Below are 18,775 nucleotides of genomic sequence, written 5' to 3'. Positions count from 1 at the left end.
GTACTGCCGACTGTCATCACAAAGAAAAAGCTAAGCAAAATAAAACAAGGAGGTGCAGTAGCCGCCCTACTCTTATCTCATCGACAATGAGGGCATGATGCCATCCATTCTGCTAAACAAGAAGGTGAGCAGTAAAGATGAGCACCTATTTTTGAAAAGCAAACCCCAAAGCCTAACCCTTCAGGACTACATATTATACAATTTTCTCATCTGCATTATAACTTATTATTAATATGCAAAATTAAATATGTGCCTCTTTATAAGATTAATTGCTTTGAAATAATAGGGCATCCTTTATGAAATGAAACTAGACAGTGATAATTACATGCTCTCAGAAACATTTTACATTAGGTTCAACAGCTGTGCTGGAGACATAAGAGAACATACACTGATCCCGGCTCTACGCTTGGACCACGAATAAAGAAAGGAACTCGAATATCAAAGTCGTAGGGCATTGACTTCCCCTTGACCAGTCCGAACTGCCCAATATGGTAACCATGGTCAGCAGTGTAAATAATGTAGGTATTCTCCAGTTCTCCCATCTCTGCAAGCATGTGGTATAACTGCAACACAGCACAGGAAAAAACTCTGAATTAAATGTAGCAAAACATGTGTTGTACATAATCATCATGTATAACCATTACTTTACTTCCTTAAGTTACAGAACCAAACATGACATTGATGAGGATGTTGAAACAGACATTCTGGGGATGACCATGTTTACATCCTGTCTTTACTGTGCTGCTAAAAAAATAAACTTACATGTTCAATTTCACAATTTACAGAGGGGAAAATTAAACAGGTCTAGAAAATTAGAATAGCAAAATATGCTGATATTAGTGTAGTTGCATTAGTATGTCCAAAAGTGATCGTGTATTCCAACACAGCTTGGGGAAAAAAGTCTGCTACAGCTTTAGGGCAAATGGTACTCAGATTTGATTTACTGTGTTAGTCTACAACTTTCTCATTCCTTACAGTTGTGGGCCTGAGAAAAGGCTGTAAATTTTTATTAAAGTTTAAAGAAATCTCTCTAGGGGAAGATCTTTGGTCATGGTGCTTGATTTTGGAACAAAAAGTCATGCAAAGTACACCTAATAGTTCATGTATCATGTTACCTATAATTAGCTGTACACTACATTGACTAACTTCTGCAAACACTAGCAGAGTGACACCTGAGTTGCTGTGATTTGCCAACTCCCAGACTTCAGCTGAAGGACAAACCGTGAAGGGAGTGTGTGAAATGAACAGAAGTTGTCATGTGCACACCTGTGTCTATCTATGTGTACATACAGGTGACGCATCTTCTGGTAATACTAGGCTTTATATTAGCCCCAGTGAATTTTCCCTTTAAAAAAAAATCATCAGTTTATTTACCCAGCAATTACAAGAAGCAAGCGAGGAGCTTGGCACTGTGCTACAGAGAACGAGAATTCATTTCTGCTGGGGATACCAGAATTCGTTTCTACTGGAACACAGTACTGCGTCCAGCTCTGGAGCCCCCAATATAAGAACATGGATCTGCTGGAGCAGGTCCAGAGGAGGACCACAAAAACGAACAGTGGGGTGCAGCACCTCTACTATGAGGACAGGCTGAGAGAGTTGGGACTGTTTAGCCTGGAGAAGAGAAAGCTCCAGGGAGACCTTACAGGAGCCTTCCAGTACCTAAAGGGGGCCTGTAAGAAAGATGGGGATAAACTCTTTAGCAGGGCCTGTTGTGATAGGATGAGGGGTAGTGGTTTTAAAATAGAGGGAAGTAGATTCAGACTGGACATAAGGAAAAAATTTTTTACAATGAGAACAGTGGAACACTGGACCAGGTGGCCCAAAGAGGTGTTAGATGCCCCATCCCTGGAAACATTCAAGGTCAGGCTGGAAGGGGCTCTGAGAAACGTGATCGAGTGGGAAATGTCCCTGCTCATTGCAGAGGGGTTGGCCTGGGTGATCTTTAAAGATTACTTCCAACTCAAACTATTTTATGATTCTATATGTGGAATAATTGTTTGTAGCCCAAGGGCTTTCCCCAGGCTGTGGTTGGTGAAGGTAAAGAAGGAATTAATTTAATTTTGTTACTGACAAATAAGATTGTATTCACAGTAGCTTCTTGAACTCACTCTTTCCATAGAGTCGTCAACCGACATCAGAGTCTGGAGTCTTTTGCGCTGCAAGACATTTGTAAACTCCATGTGGATAGGTAGCATGGGGCCCGTGTACTGCATGATCCAGTGCTTATCCATGTTTGGTGCATAGTTATAACTGGGAGTGCTGGGAGAAAAAGAAACGATCTGAAAAGTTGTGTAGCATCATAGCATTGGAGGAAGTTGGGAACTCCTCTAACACAGGAAGAGCCAACAGTTAAATCACAAATTCCATGTTGTATCTGGTATTTCTAATGTCAAATATCAACAAACATCACTTCAGTGGCTTCCAAACTTCATTGGTTCATACATCACTTCCTCAAAAATTTTTAACCACTTGCTTTCTGAGCCTTCTTTAAGGTTCAAAGACCACTACCAGATCCACATTAATATTTGGGATATATCAAAATGTGTTCCTAAAAAGAATATATAATCATCAAAAATGCTCATCTGAATGGTGCAACCCATAAACAGAGGCAGAAAAATGAAGGAAGTCAGAGATCAAAGATGACTACTTCCCCTTAGTATTAATGTAAATTGCCCTGATGCTTCCAGTGGGGAAATTACCTTTATATTGGCACAAGTTAAATGAAACTCACAAGATATTTCCCTGTGGGATAAAGAAATTTAGTAGTCAATACTAAGAACAACAACAACAACGGTGTTATCAGTTTTCAAGATGCCCCAAAAAGCGAAAGCACTGAATTTTTTCCCCTCCCCACCACCAAAGGCAGGAAATGCCAGGACCCTGAGTGCAACCCCTTGGGGCTGCTGCCTAGCCAGCTCTGATATGAGGCCATGTTGTGGCCTTGAAGGAGAGAGCTGAGAAAGTGCTGCAACCAGACCTATTGACTCCAGACTCACGTTCAGTCTCTGTCACTCACTCCTGGCCTTCACCTGAACTATGTCCCAGTGATGCCCAGTGATGTGCTAGACATGCAAATTCTGTCCATACCAAAATAACATTTATTAATACACTAAATACTGTTGAGGTGGTTTTTTTTTTTTACGTGAATACAAAGGACAGTGCATTCCCAGCATAACATGAACTACGAGAACAATATTGAACTAATACTGCTATCAATACTAGTACTAAGAAGTATGGCACAGAGTCCAACTGAAGCAAAGAATGATGCTTTAGGAGTTTGCCCAAACATCAAAAGAAAGATTTAAGAGAGTTGTTCTAGCCATAGCCAGTGGATTTTGGAGGGATATCATATACGAGACAAGAATATGTTCACCGATATATCACCTCTGAAGAAAAGGTACTGCAAAAATTACACCAAGTAGATTTGCTGTACAGATATGCATGGTACAAAAGCCTCACATCAATCTTTTTTTTTTTTTTTTTTATATCTAGCATACATGACAACTAAAAGCTGAGACAAAACCAACCAAAATCCATGTCCCATAACAGTTTCACCTATGTATGACCACTTTCCTTCTCTAACACTTGCAGAATCTACGCTTCAAGAATCTAGACTTTGCCGTTTTGATGAAGTTCTTTGGGTTTTATTTTTTCCCTGTTTCTAATAGACTGCAGTACATGATACATGTATTGTAGTGTTAACTTTGAAAAATAAACATAAATAGAAAATGAAAAAATTCTGTTGTGTGATTGGATTAATTTTATTCCTATGATTCTCCTTTAGGTTTAGAACAAAAATGCTCTTCAATATCAATTTACTGTTGAGATACTGGTAATTTTAATATGTGCACTACCCAAAGGTACATCTTCTTGTTGGCTGGATGTCCGCACTCAGAAAGTGGTGGTCAACAGCTCGATGTCCAAGTGGAGACCGGTCACAAGTGGCGTCCCTCAGGGGTCCGTGTTGGGCCTGGCCCTGTTCAACATCTTTGTTGGCAACACAGACAGTGGGATTGAGTGCACCCTCAGCAAGTTCACTGATGACGCCAAGCTGCGTGGTGCCATTGACATGCTGGAAGGGAAGGATGCCATCCAGAGGGACCTTGACAGGCTGGAGAGGTGGGCCCGTGCCAACCTCATGAAGTTCAACCAGGCAAAGTGCAAGGTCCTGCACCTGGGTCATGGCAATCCCAGGCACAAATACAGGCTGGGTGGAGAATGGATCGAGACCAGCCCTGAGGAGAAGGACTTGGGAGTGCTGGTGGATGAGAAGCTCAACATGAGCCGGCAATGCACTCTTGCAGCCCAGAAGGCCAATCGCATCCTGAGCTGTATCAAGAGGAGCATGGCCAGCAGGTCGAGGGAGGTGATTCTCCCCCTCTACTCTGCCCTGGTGAGTCCCCACCTGGAGTACTGTGTCCAGTTCTGGAGCCCCCAACACAAGAAGGACATGGACCAGTTGGAGAGGGTCCAGAGGAGGGCCACGAAGATGATAAGAGGGCTGGAGCACCTTTCCTATGAGGACAGGCTGAGAGAGTTGGGGCTGTTCATCTTGGAGAGGAGGAGGCTCCGGGGAGACCTTATAGCGGTCTTCCAGTACCTCAAGGGGGCCTACAAGAAAGATGGGGAGAGGCTGTTCAGTAGGGCCTGTTGTGATAAGATGAGGGGTAATGGTTTTAAAATAGAGGGAGGTAGATTTAGATTAGATATTAGGAAAATTTTTTTTACAGTGCAAGTTGTAGAACACTGGACCACGTTGCCCAGAGAGGTGGTTGATGCCCCATTCATGGAAACGTTCAAGGCCAGGTTGGATGAGGTTCTGAGCAACCTGATCTAGTCGGGGATGTCCCTCCTCCTTGCAGGGCGGTTGGACTAGATGACCTTTGAAGGTCCTTTCCAACCCTAACCATTCTATGATTCTATGATTCCCTACACAAACATGTATGTGCAGTTATCCTTTTGTAAGGTAGCACTGAACAATATCAGAACATTGTATAATGATAACTTAAAGTTATATCTTTGACCAGTCCCTCATTTAGCTTTCATTTTTCTTGACATTGTTGTATGTGATCACAGAATGCTGGAAGCCATTGATTTTACTGAAGCAGTTGATTTTACTAGATCAGCTATAGTATGTATAACCTTTAACCATACATTCTGAGGATAAAAATTGACTGAATGGACAGTGTAATAGACTGATAGTCAACTGCAACAAATTAATGGAGCCCATATTTTAACTGGAGATAATTTCTGAGAATTTAGGTAGAATTTGAGAAGTACATATGTCTCTATACATACAACTAGTTTTGACTAACTACTTAGCCATTAGCATCAAGGGAATACAAAACTGAGATAGGATCTGTGAATATTTCCTTAAGTTCTTCCTTCCAAGGAAGCATGGCAAGGTTAGCAAAGACAAACATAAAGTGAAATTAATTTTCTGCTGGAAATTCTTTTGTTTCAGGTTGAAAAGTCAAATTTTTGACATTTCCCATAGCACAAGTCTAATTTTTAAAAGGAATGTTTATACTACCATAAAAAGAAACTGAGCCTCAGAGTACAGCTCTCTAGGTTATTGGCTAGCCAGCAGCCCTAGCAGATAGATCAATGGAGCCCTAGACCTTGAAGAAGCAAATCTTAGGAGTTTTGGTCACCTATCAGGTATTAGGCACATCGACAGAAAAGAAGGATACTTCCAGAACAAACTTTCCTCTCTTTCTTTGGAAGTCTGTCAAATGAGATATTTTCCCATGAAAGAGCTCCATTTTGATTAATCAGCATTTTCCAGCAAAACCCTGCTTTTTTTTTAGCGAAGTCCTGCGTGCCCCTGCCACGGAGGGATGAAGTGGCTGTGAGCGGCGCTCAGCCGGCTGTGCCGTGACAGCCTGCTGCTGTGCCAGGAAGGAGAGCCAGCTGCTGAAGCAGGCTCAGGTCTCATGTTCCCAGGCCATTGTCAGAAGCCTCCTCCACATAATGGATAGTCTTTAAAAGCAGCACTCAAGGGCTTAGCAGGGCGGTTAAAACCTTTCACAGACACTTTCCAAACGCATTTTGAATTTTCTGGGTGAGAAATGCAGTAAGCAGAGAGTGAGCAGAATTTTCCTCCCAGACAATTCAAGGAAAATGACCTTCTGTGAAATATCCAGTGCCAGTGGCTGATAGAGAAACGTGAAACTGGGGTCCAAAGTGGAGGAGAAAGAGTACTAGGGAAGAGACAGAAAGGGATTAAAAAACTCCACAGCTTGTCTGTGTTCCCTGCATATCCCTCTTTGTTGAGCCTTGAAGAAATGCACCAGAAAGGCACTGCTTGCCAGGCACAAGACCTGACATTGCCCTCGGATCTGTCTAACTTTTCTTGGGGTAAAAAAAATCCCAAAACAAATGCAACAGAGGTGAATCATGAATTTCTGCTGATTTCTGAAAACCTTTCCAAGTAGACAGACCTCTTCCCTGTCAGTGATAACTGTTTATCACAACATTTTTTTCTTGAAGCAGTAGGAGATATCAACTAAATGTTCAGCTGTTATAAGCCCCTGAAAGTCATCATGGCACAGTCTATCACAGTCTGTGTTCTTCCATTTTTGGGAACAGCTTTGCTCTGTATTGACAAGAACTGCTGTAAAGTAACACCGATCTCTCTCTACATTTCCTTGATTCCTCTTAGCACTGGGAATATAAGGTTGAAGATATGTACCATGTCTTCTATTGCCTCTTCTCAGTCATGGAGGCTATCTTCTCTTTAGCACATTTGTTGATCCATGACCAGCAGACAGTGCCAGGTACCCCATTGTTTTCAGGTTGCCCATGGCCTCTAAGTCTGGCAAGGAGCTACTGCTCACCTGTCTGTAGGTCTTTGCTGGGCTTCCCCTGATGCTGCCCCAGAGCACAGTAAGGAGCAGTTTCTGATTTCAAGGTCATTCTTGCTAGTTGATTGGCAAATAGTAAAGCACTTAAACTTCTGAATGTGTGCCTGGAGACTGATTGAGAGTTCATTTTACATGATACAAAAATAGATAACATGAAAAAGCGCTCCCCTTCCTGTAGGTGGCTTCCAAAATGACCAGCAACATACTACACGAATATTAAAATTGCAGAGAGGGTAAGGATTGAGAGAGTAAAAAATTACTCTACTAAAAAGGTATCGTATTTGTCATTCTTGCAGGCTATACTAGCTTGGGAAAATCTAGATTGCTCAGTTGCTCACTTACAATTGTTGTTAGGTTCATAAAATTTCAAATTGATACCATCAGTTTAACTAACAAAAAAATCCCAAATACTTAACAATAACAAACACTGAACCCAGTCAGGCACTTTCCCATAAATGTATTATCAGAATGAGAAAAATAATTCACCCTGAGATTTTGTAATCATTCACCTATGTGAATAAATTTACAGAGAAATAATCCCATTTTATGTGCACATTTGCAGAAACCAAAAAAGTAAATTAGTAATAGCCTTCTTTAGCCTTAAATTAGAGTCTCTTCAGGAAAGGAATGACTTGTGATTCAGGTTCTGTTAGCGCTTAATGTCTCTGCATCAATGTGCATTGCTTTGTTCATGCTACACATTGAAATTTCATTCACAGCTGTTAATCTGCAGCAGGAAAGCCCACAGTGATAAGTGTTCTATAGGTTATGGAAGGAGTAAATACCTATAACCACTAGTGCACTTTTGTCTTTAAAGAAAGAGGTTCATCATGAAATCTATAATTTATTTATCTGTATTTGTATTGAAATAAATACTTAAAATTATGTTGAGAGGAATGGAATTATATTAGCATTCAGCTTTGTGGCCTGAATCCAAAAGGTGTCAATAACCTTCAGTTACATGAACAGTCAGCATTTCATATCCATTGACTCCAGAAGTCAACACAACAACATATAGTAAATATGTTGTCTTACTGACAACATATTTATTATATTTGCATATTTAAATTTGAAGTTCAAAATAGAGAATGCATCTTATTTGGCTTCTAAGGTACTACTACAATAACTTTAAGTTAAACAAGAAATAAAAAAACCCCAAAACTCAAAAGAATGGATGCTTGTACTTAAGGATCTATTGAAATGGAGTCCTCAAACAGCAAACTGTTCAAAAATTAATTACATACCTTCTGCTAGTAACTGAACTGCTTTTTGTGTGATATTCAATGAAACAATTGGAATAAAGTCCTTCTGCAAGTCATTATTACAAAAAGATACTTTACAGGTTAAGAAAAGAATGGGAGATTCAGTTTTGCTAATGCTGTTTACACAGTTGTGGTGTCTGTGTGGGAAAGAAATAAAGCAGAGTACAGTATGTTTTAAGAGCTCCTAAAATTCAGTGCACCTTCAAACTGACATTTGTTTCCTAAAAGTCTGATCTAAACATACGCATTTCCATTTCAGATGGGTTAACATGGAAAGAAACAAGCACGTTTACAAACATTTGTTCAGTTGCTCATACTAAAAAAACTGTGTCTGCCTCCATTTACAATCTCCTAATTTCCTCCCGATTTTATTCAACACAAGAAAATGCCTAAAAATCCTGACTGTGAATAATTCCATAGAGTTCTCCGGGGTTTATATTCCAAAAGTGTTTGGCTAATCTTGTGTTTGGATTGGGAGTTCTCTAGTTAGTGAAAAGATTACAGTACCTATATGCCCCAGAAACATTTTCAATTCATAAAAATAAAAGTGGTCAACATTTTAAAATAATACCTATGGTAAAACTCATTGTGAAAAATGACTAGTTTCTGTACAAAATTGACACCTATATTATTCTTTGGAATATGATTAGCAAACGTTGCATAAGTGGTCATGTTTCTTTGGAAAAAGAGTAAATAAACAAAGGAAGCAAATCCTTTGTTTCCAGGGAAAGTAGACTTCCAGATTTAGACACTGTTCTTGGAAAGCAGGAAGTCTAGGTTCTAGGCAAAATTAAAAGTAAAAAAACCACGACCAGTGGCATGGTCGGTATTAATGTGAAGTTGAATTTCACCACCCTGTGCCTACTTTCACTGCCCTTTAAAAGAGGAATCTTTTAAACCCAAGGATATTTATATATCTGGGGATGTAAGTTGTGAAAGTTTCACTCCTGAAGTGTAAAAAAATTGCTATATTTCAGAATAAAGAAGATTAAAAATTTGTTACCTGTTAGATATAACACCTTTTTACTTTTAGGAAAGATTATTTATTACTGCTGCAGAAGTTAATTTTGTAACTAGAATCTCATTGCATTTCTATATCACACTGTTTCTTCTAGTCCTGTTTAAAGTCACACTTGCAATGATTCCTGTGATGATTTTGATCATTTATCTCTAAATCAGAGGTCCAAGTGGGCCTCAGGCTAGCCGTGACAAGGCACACTGATATGCCAAGATTTATTACTGATGTGTAAAAGTGTCCACATTACAAGAAATAACACTGTAACTGGCAAATGTTTGAGACTCAGCCCCAGTGACTAGAAGGCACCCTGAATGCAGCCATCTCACACCCCAAATTCACAGTTAAGACTGCTCTGGGGATTCAGAGGTCCCACACTGCTGGTCTTCATGCTCCACTACGGCAAATACACCGCTACCGCTAGACCTGATCATTCAGCACCTTTCATACTATGTTTATAGGGAAATTTAAAGCTCTACCTTTCATATAATCTACCTTTTCTCACATTACCTTGAGAAGCTTTCTGATCTCTTCCCAGATACCATCTCTAGCTGCTTCTCCTAAGATATTTAGCCTGGCAATAGGATTGCTTCCAGGTAACCATGAAATCTGGTTGTCAGTCCTCCCGCCAGCCCAAGGATCTTCAACTCAGCACAGTCAGCAGTGTTTCAGATTTCAATTTTTTACATTCTTCAGTAAACCTGCCTCCCGCAGATTTTTGCTTCTAATGTTTGTTTTCTTCACAGCTTATAAACAGCTTAATTCTGATTCATAGTTCCCCTAAGACTGGTTCACACTGGAACGTAAAGGGAACTTAAAGTGCCAGAGGCCCTGAGCATAACTGAGAATTCAGGCATTCATCAGAGCATCCTTTGAGTCAGAGCTTTCCTGCTCAGCTGTCTGATGGAACAAGACTCCCATGTAACAGCTGCCAGGGACACCTCGAGAGTAATCTCTTGTGTCATGACTTAATATTTAACAACTGCATTTCCAAAGGTCTAGCAAGCTTGCTCCCCAACAGATGATGTTCGTTACTACAGCAAAAATCTATGTATTGCTTTCACCTAATACATCTTTTCCAGTCCCATTTTCTTCCACAGAAATAACTTTTGGACATGCATTAGTATGATTTATTTTCAGAAAACATATCACTCATTACAGTGATAGCAGCCAGCATAAACTTTCAGAAATATTTTTAGGTCTCAGTCTTGTCTTAGGACCTATTTTAAGGAGAGGAGAGGTTGGAGAGTGGGAGGGAGAATGGATGCTTAAAAAAAATAGAGTGTCTGCTGCTTCCAGTAAGATATAGTCTATCTTTCATGTTAAACTGAAGCTAATAAGAATTAACAGGGATCCCTTTAAATCAATGATTAAACAGCATACACATCATTACCTTTCTTGTCCTTGCAAGACTTTTCACGCCACTCCAGTAGGTTATTTATGCTGAGGAGAGCAAGATTATAAGGCAATGATGATATGTAATTCCTCCTTCTCTTTTTGGTTTTGATGGGATTTTAATGAATCTTACGAATGTTTCTGCTGCATTGATCTGATTTTCTTATTTCAGTGTTGTTTAGTGGGGAAACGATACCAATGGACCACCTCATTTGAGGGTAGAACTCTCCCTGAACTGGAGCATCTCCTGCAGTAGCCACTCCTCTCTTCATATGTGCAAGTGGAAAACTTCTTCTAAACAAATTTTTGGATGTATTTTTAAAAAATGTATAAAGGTAGTATTTCAAATGACACGCACTTTACCAGCATGGAAACATCACATAATTTAAGAGTCTGCTTCAGCTACTGTCCTTTTAAGTAAAACTTCCCCTCACATGTGGTTGACAGGCTATCTTAATCCTTAGTTTGTAGGTATAACCTTCCATCTCAGTTTGTAAAGCCAACAAGCAGCTTTTGACCTCGTTTCCCTTCTTTGTTGGAGGTAGGCGTTACAGTAACATGATATAGCAACTACATTTTTAAAAACAAAATCCAAGGTCAGATGGCTGTCACTCAAGGTCAGAAAGAAAGAGAGTCAAATGGTGCTTGACCACCAAGGAAGAAAACCTAAGGGTTAAATGTTCAAATTAAACAAAACCTTGGCAGGAGGGATTTTATTGTTCTTGTGCTGTTTTCACAGGGAGCACTGAATAGTTCTGCAAGAACTGAATTTCTTGTATTTTTTTAGAGCATGTTGCTAACATTTTTTTTTTGCTAGAGAAATCAGTTATTTGGAGGCTTCAGCCACCCAAATTGGCAGTTTATCTTCAATTTGTCTCATTTCTAAGTCTGCAGACTGAACTGTAACACACCCAGTCAGTCAGTGCAATAAGAAACACAATACAACCCAGTAAGGTTCTCTTGAGGTCAATAGAGGAAAAACTCTTTGCAAGAAGGTTGCCAAAAAACCAACAACACCAGAAGACAAGAAGCACAGCTGAGTGTCATATTCCAGGTTATTTCACAAGTAGCCTAGCAGAGCAAGGTATTTAGACTTCAGAAGTCAACACAAATAAAAATTAATTTACACAAGTACTCAAATGAAACTAAGACTGCAAAAGAAAACTTCCTTTGATCTTTGCAGATGACATGCAACCTGTATAAGGTGGAAAGGCAGTTAAAATTTTGGAGACTAACTAAATCCATCAGTTCTAGCAGCACAAGCTAGAAAACAAGTAGGCTGAAAACACCAAGCAGTAGGAAGTGTCAGGAGCATGACAAACAAATGCTAGTTCCTACAAGCACTATTTCATCAGAAGACAGTGAGCATGGAGCGTAAAATGAGTTGCTCTGGCCTGGGAAGAGCTAGGGTGAGATACAATGATTCAGTGCTTTTCTTCCAGACATGGTCCCCACAGCTAAGCGGAAACAGTTTGAATCCTACCCTCCTGTATGATGGATAGTCCCCCAGCAGACAGGAAGGCTTGCCTGAGGCCAGGCAATTTGTGCCACTAAACGGGAAGCAATCTGTTGAACAGAGTGAGAACAAATAGATAAAACTCTCTTGCTATGAAAAGGAGTGATTGAAAGAAGACATGGGAGAGGTCCATTAAATTTGATGTAGTGACTATTTATTATTCCCCACAGGACAGGAAGTAGGTGACACCGGCGGCATGGGCAAGCTCCAGCTTTAGAAGGAAAGAAAAGGCAATCTTTTGCTCCCGATGCACGGGGTGACAATTTGGAACTTGTTGCCGCAGGATGGTGGGGCTGCCAGCGCTATTCAAAAAGAGAGCAGACAAATGCAAAGAGAACGGGGCACAGTGGCGTGGATGTTTCACCTAAACTGGTGATTTTCAGAAGCTGGAAAAACCGAGAAAAGGAATATCTTCTTTTTTTTTTTTTTTGTTTTTGTTTTTGTTTTTTTTTTTCTCCCTTAAGTATTCCCCGCTTTTTACTGGAGCACATAATTCAAGATATTGAGTTAGGAAGATTTTTCATACAACCAATATGGGACAGGTTTTATGTGTTCATGTCTATCTTATTTTACCTTCAGGACATAAAAAGGTGATGATAATTCTTCAGAATGGTTCTTTGAGAACCAATTTCAAGTAAATACTTACAAACTAAAGTATCATCACTCCTGTATACAGGTAGGAATTACCCTGAACGTCTAAATAACTATGAAACATTTCTGACTGGTTTGCATCACTTGTAAAGTCTAGTCTCAGGAATGTGGGATCATGGAGAATATAGCATAAGGAAAATCTAGTTAAGAATGTAAGGTCAGGGAATGTAGCATATCTAGAAAGCAGCAGCCAATGAGAGGATAAAAAAACACAAACTAACAAATATTTAACCAAGTACCGTGAACAGCAAACCTCTTTCTAGCCCCAACTGGTGATCAGTTTATGCATGCAGCTTATGCAGTAACTGCTACTCCTTGCAATTTTAAACTAGTTAATGTAACTACAAAAAACATCCCTACGTGTGAGCTACTGCAGAGTGTCCAAAATGCAATTTGTAGACCAAGGAGTTTTTTCATTGTGTGATGAAGCTGATTCCTCCTCATTTTCAGAGACTGAATCAATGTACAATCCAGATAAAATATTTTATTACGTTTTTTTCTGTGTGGAAAGAGGTGTAAAGACATAGTTTAAGCACAAATGGAAAGAGTGGTCTATATGCCATGGTAGAAAGAAGGGCAATGGAAAGCTTCCCTAACATCTCACTATGAGGAAAAGTACTCGGAATAGGCAAGGTATAAAGCAAGATGTGGAATATAGGCTTACCCTCAGATTTTTTCCTGGGGTTGGCTTCAGTTCTAGAAAGAAAATGAAGAGTTCTTTTTTTTTTTATTAGAGTGTAATAATCAGAAAAGATTAAGCATGTTATTTAAAAATGAAGTTTAATAGGCTGTTTTGGGAAACTGCCAGTATCTAGTCTATAAACAAATCTGGTGCACTCAAAAGCTGCAAAAGAGTGTTCTTACTCTCAATGTATTTAGCCAGTTACAGCCCAGGAAGCGCATATCTTAGAAGACGAAAGAAGTAATATCTTTCCAACAGATCCTGACCTGTGTCTACATATTTTCAGGGTATTGTAAGAAGCTGCCCTTACAAAGCCAAATACTGACCTTTTAATCTCCCACAACTTCCCAGGAGGAAAAGAGCTTCTCTCTGTTTTAATAATGGTCAGAGCTGTCACTCTCCTTGCCGAAAGGAGCAAGCACGGCAAAAGAAACAAGCAAACATTCACGGCTTACTATGGGTTTCTTATATTTGAATTCTCTGTCCCTAAGTCTCCGTAAACAAATACCTCACAAGAAGCAGAAACAAGAAGCTGGTATGGCAGTGTGTGACTTTGACTTACATATGCTGTGAAGCGTTGGGGTAGAGCTCTGAGAACTGCGGTGCCGAATCCTCGGGGCCGTGGGGCGCAGCGTGGCTGATGACCATCATTATGGGCCTATGGGGATATATCCTCTTAGACATTCTGAAGTAATTAATGCTCTCATTAGTGATTAGGTCTGTGAAGTAGTCCTGGAACATATGATTAACACAAAGCAAAAGTTACAAAGTGCATGATTAATTAGATCACAAACTATCATACTATTATGTTATTTTCAAGTCCTCATTAAAGCTCAGATCAGGAAATATAAACATACCATCAAAGAGATGTATGATTCAAGGGAGCATAGGGGAGGCTGAGCAGTAATTACTTTCTTAAGCAGGCAATGCCACATAAAATGAGACAGTATTTTGCAAATCAGATACAATAGAAGGCATTAAGTAAATATGATTACCAGATTTTGTAATGTAATGCTAAGCAACATTTAAAATGACAGACTATACTGACAAAGTTATGTTTCTTTAATTTCCCTGATAAAACACTTTCACAAGATAATGGTTCCTAACTGCAAGAAATCATTGACTTCTACGTTGCTTTTCTGTTTACCTAACCATTTCTTGCATGATCTTTGTTCAGAGTACACTCTTGCATATGTACAAAGTGGAAGAAAGCTACAATAGGCAACATAGATTGCAAAAATCTTTATGAAAGAAATTGTAAATGTGAATGCAGGGAGCAGTTGAATTCCTGCAGGCTCTGTTCATTTAATTGTGCAACTTTAAGCAGTGCAGCTGCTGAAATTAAGGTTGTGACTTGCTAATAAACTGGCTTAACCCACATCCAAGGTGGCAAATGGAAGCCTACAAGGGGAAGGGAGGAAATGGAACTAAGAAAAAAAAGATGAAAACTTAAATTAAACCACCTGCCACCTTGGAGCACTCACTGTTGGCCTGGAGGTCTAGTGCGAGCTTCATTGAGAAAGTGCTGAGACAATGTTTGTAATTTCAAGCATTTCCAGGCATGACTAATCATATGTTGTGGACTCGAGGCCCTCAACAGCTGCAAAAGCAGAGCCTGAGGGACAAGGTCTGTGTCACATGTTGGTGCTAGGACAAGCCAACCAGCTGTGACCTCCTCGCTTGCCCACTCCCTGTCCCCCCTGCCCCTTTCCCTCTCCTGTAGCACGCCACGGTAGCCCCGGCAGCTACAAGCCTTGCAGGGATATGGAAGAGACAGTGAGCCACCTTTTGGTGTACAAAATGGGAAATGAGCATGAGGCACCAGTGCTATGATAATTTCTGGGTTTGTGGCCTATTCTACTGAAATGCCTGTATGACTGCTCTCCCAAGGCATCCCCTCCCCTCCTATTTGCCTATTTATTCTAGCTACATACACAGGGTGTGTAAGGAATGTATAACTAACCAATATCCTTTACTTTCTTTTTCTTACTTTATATAAATATATAATTAGTATCATGTAATTTCTATGGGTGGGGAAATCAGAAACAGGCATTGTGAGCTTCCAATAAAACCTCATTACATGGGTCAGAAACCACAGCTGCAACATCTGTATCATCTTCTGTGAGCTACAGTCTGAGGAAATTCCAGATTGCTTTCTGCAGGCTGGAAAGTTTGCAATCTGCGCTCCTAAGCCTTTCCGAGAAACTTCACGGCAGTGGGCAGGTCACCTTGGCATACTTTCCAAACTTTGTCAAGAGCACAAACAAGCTCTGAAGTTTTCCAATGGCCGTATTCTTGTGCTTATCTATTCTCGTAGTCATATCTGGAGTCTGACACCACAGACACATTCTTTTTTTTTTGGTGTGCACTGTATAACGGAAAACAGCACTACGGTTTCTTATATGGGTAGCAACGGAAAACACTCAGCTAACTTTAAAGTTCAGTAGCACAAGGGACACAACTATTTTGGGGAAAGGTCTTTGTTTACTGCTTGCTTCTGCCGCTGAACCATCCCTTTCTAGCAGAGAGAGGGAAGGAGGGAGGGAAGAATCACCAGGCTGCACTGAAGAGCCCTTGGGAACTTTCTTCTGTTGCACAATTAATATTCTTACATGGAAATTGATCTGAAATGCCCTGGAGAGAAAATGACATCTCAATTTCTTGTTTGTAGTTGGTTAATTAATTAATTATCTGGTTAATTAATTATCTGAAAGTGATTTTTATATGGATTAATGATGTGGCATTTATGTGTCTGGAAAATACCTTTGCATAATCAAATCCATGCTTCTCTTTGTTACCATTGCGAGAAATGGTGTAATTATAGAATCGAGAGTTCTTCACTAATCCAACCCACTCTCTCCACCCAGGAGGGATGTAGCTGCCATTGTATTCATTGAGGTATTTCCCAAAAAAAGCTGTGAAGGCAAAAAAAAAAAGAACACACACACACACATGAGGCTTTGCAATCCAAGTCTTTTAGTCTGAGTCAAAAGCATGCATGAATGAAAATAAATGTGTTAGAATGAGTCAGAGTTGCTTTATCAAAAAGGTTCTTTTTATACGTTAGAGGGTTTTGAAATTAAAATAACTTATTTCCAGAGTTTTATGAGAGTTGAAAGCCTTCGTGACTTTAGGTTTTCTTCTTAATCTTTTGGAATGTGGTGCTCACGTGAAATATTTTTGAGTTTTTTTAGAATTAGTATGTTTCTCTTGGTTTCCACTTGAAAATGGAATAAAAACTCAGTCCCTGGAGGAAACATTTGAGAAATACCTTGTGGTTTTAAGCAAGTTCTGTGTTGTTTTGGAGTTTGGCTTCTGACTTTTGAAAGTTTGGGCTTGGCAACCTGGTGACATTTGCTGGTTTGATAAAAGGTCTACGAAGTCTCGATTGCCATCCCACTGGGCCTCGTCTGGGTAGAGCAAGAGGGAATCCCCTCTCTGCTTTTATTCCACAGCTTCTCTAGGGCAAACCTAATGAAGAGGCAAAGACTTGGAGGTCAACTACCTCTACCTGGCCTGCCAAACTAAGCGTAGTTTTTTTCCATTAGCTCCAGGTGACAAGTCAGAACCTACTCAGACTGAAATTTTCAGCCATTGCCATCAGGCCCAGAAGGGTTTGCAGATGATCCTGCCAATTCCTCTGGAAAGAAGTAAAAAGAAAAAATAATTTCATAGTGCAGTGGAATCCCAGCTATCTGGGAGTTGTGAATTGCTTGTGCCAATGATACACAGACACCAAAACCTGGCCAACTGGCTTTTGCAGAGTGGATTAATGTTGGCATGTCACCCTGGCACATGCAGTCGTGTTGCTTCTAGGGACAGATGGGTATGGAAGCTCTTTAGCTGCTTATGTATGGTCTTCAGCCTGGATAAAAACGCCAGTTTGCATGGCTCTGCCTTGCTTTTCCACTGCCTGGGAAGTGTGGTGACAAAACACGTGACTGGGCCTGCGACTTCAGTTATTAGGGATTTATTAGCTCCAGCTCAGCCCCAGCAAGTTACTGGGGTGTCTGAGTAACTTCACTGTTCGCAGTTTTAATTTTCCTGAGGTTTACAAGCCCTTTGAGGGTCACCTGTGCCAGCAGTTCTGCCGCCCGTGTCCCCAGCAGTCAGCACAAAGGTACTCCTGGTTCTCACAAGAGGAGAAACCCTGGAAGAGGAGGGAATAACAGAGACCTTTCCATTTCCAAGGACAGAGCTCCTCTGGGAGACAGCCACCCACCTCACTGCACCCCTTCGTGGTGCACAGCCCCTGCTCTTGCCACTGGCCCTGGTTCCACCAGCCAGGCCTGCCTGTGGAGAGCTGCTGCCCAGTGTTACTTCCTCAGCTGGGCTTTGGGACACACGTCAAACCCCTGTACTTGTTTCCTACTAGGAAATGAAGTCACTTTGGAAAACCTCACATTCAACCTAGACACATTCAGTCTAACCAAAAAAAGCGTTTGTGGAAGGGCTTAAATAATTCAAAACCGATTGATGTGGGCATGGTGAACTTCCTGGGAAAACTGGTGGATAAATCAAAACGTTCATAATTAAGACCTGCCTGAGGCAACATAAATATGGTGCAATCAAATCATATAAATGCCAAATGTCACTAACCAGAGGTTACAGTCATGTATAATGTTACTTTCCTATACCACGTGGAATGTGACATATAAACAAGTCCTACAGACACCAGACCAGGCTTCCAGCTCTTCCTCCCACAGCTACCAAGAAAGCAACCCAGCCTCTCTCCGCTTTTCTCCTGAGGCCAATCAGAGGTCAAGAAGCTTGAGCTGAAAAGGGTGACCGTGGGGAGGGAAGGCATGCCCAGCGCTGTTGCCTTCCGGAATGGAAACCGTACCTCTCCTCTAAGGCGACCAAACTGGATTAAAATCTCAGAGAGTCAGATGTCCAGGGACAGTGTAAGGGTAAAGGCTAAAATACTGTGGGAAGGGAAGTGAAGGAAAGAGAAGAAGGGGAAGAGAGGTCAGAGAGAGACAACAGTGAAGAGAAGTATAGGACAGTGATGTGACCAAGAGAGAGGAAGTATTACAGAGCCAAGCAAAAACAAGGACAGTCCCTGGTTACAGGGGAGATCTGAGGTTAGCTCTCCTGAAGGCCATTCCAGATCCACCAGCAGCTATTGTGTGACCTTGGGGAACCTCTGTGTGCTGCGCTCATCTGTAAAGTACTCTACTGCCAACCTGCCTCCCACAAAGATCAGAGGCTTGCAAGCTGTGAAATGGAAGTTATGGTAATTTATAATGTAGGATGGTTTGATAGCCCCACCTATAATTAAGATTGACTAATACTGAGACCTGAACTCTGCTATTTACAGTCTTGCCAAACTTCAGTCATCAGTGATGATCGTTTCCATGCTATCTGACTCAGGCTGCACTTTGC

The 18,775-nt window shown here is 40.7% G+C and overlaps 1 protein-coding gene across 2 annotated transcripts in view; it reads right to left on the bottom strand.

Annotated features, from left to right (window-relative positions):
- Window positions 1–18,775, bottom strand: part of SULF1 (sulfatase 1) — a 130,761-nt gene that overhangs the window by 35,154 nt on the left and 76,832 nt on the right. For both annotated transcript variants that reach the window (XM_086740924.1, XM_086740923.1), the window contains exons 8-11: window positions 16,154–16,305; window positions 13,953–14,122; window positions 2,112–2,262; window positions 388–563 (exon numbers count right to left, since the gene is read on the bottom strand). In XM_086740924.1, the coding sequence (XP_086597050.1) occupies window positions 388–563; window positions 2,112–2,262; window positions 13,953–14,122; window positions 16,154–16,305 (649 nt within the window). The remainder of the gene's footprint in view (window positions 1–387; window positions 564–2,111; window positions 2,263–13,952; window positions 14,123–16,153; window positions 16,306–18,775) is intronic.

Source organism: Chlamydotis macqueenii, chromosome 2 (genome assembly GCF_036417535.1).
Source record: "Chlamydotis macqueenii isolate bChlMac1 chromosome 2, bChlMac1.mat, whole genome shotgun sequence".
NCBI lineage: Eukaryota > Metazoa > Chordata > Aves > Otidiformes > Otididae > Chlamydotis > Chlamydotis macqueenii.
This window is presented reverse-complemented; position numbering and strand designations above follow the sequence as displayed.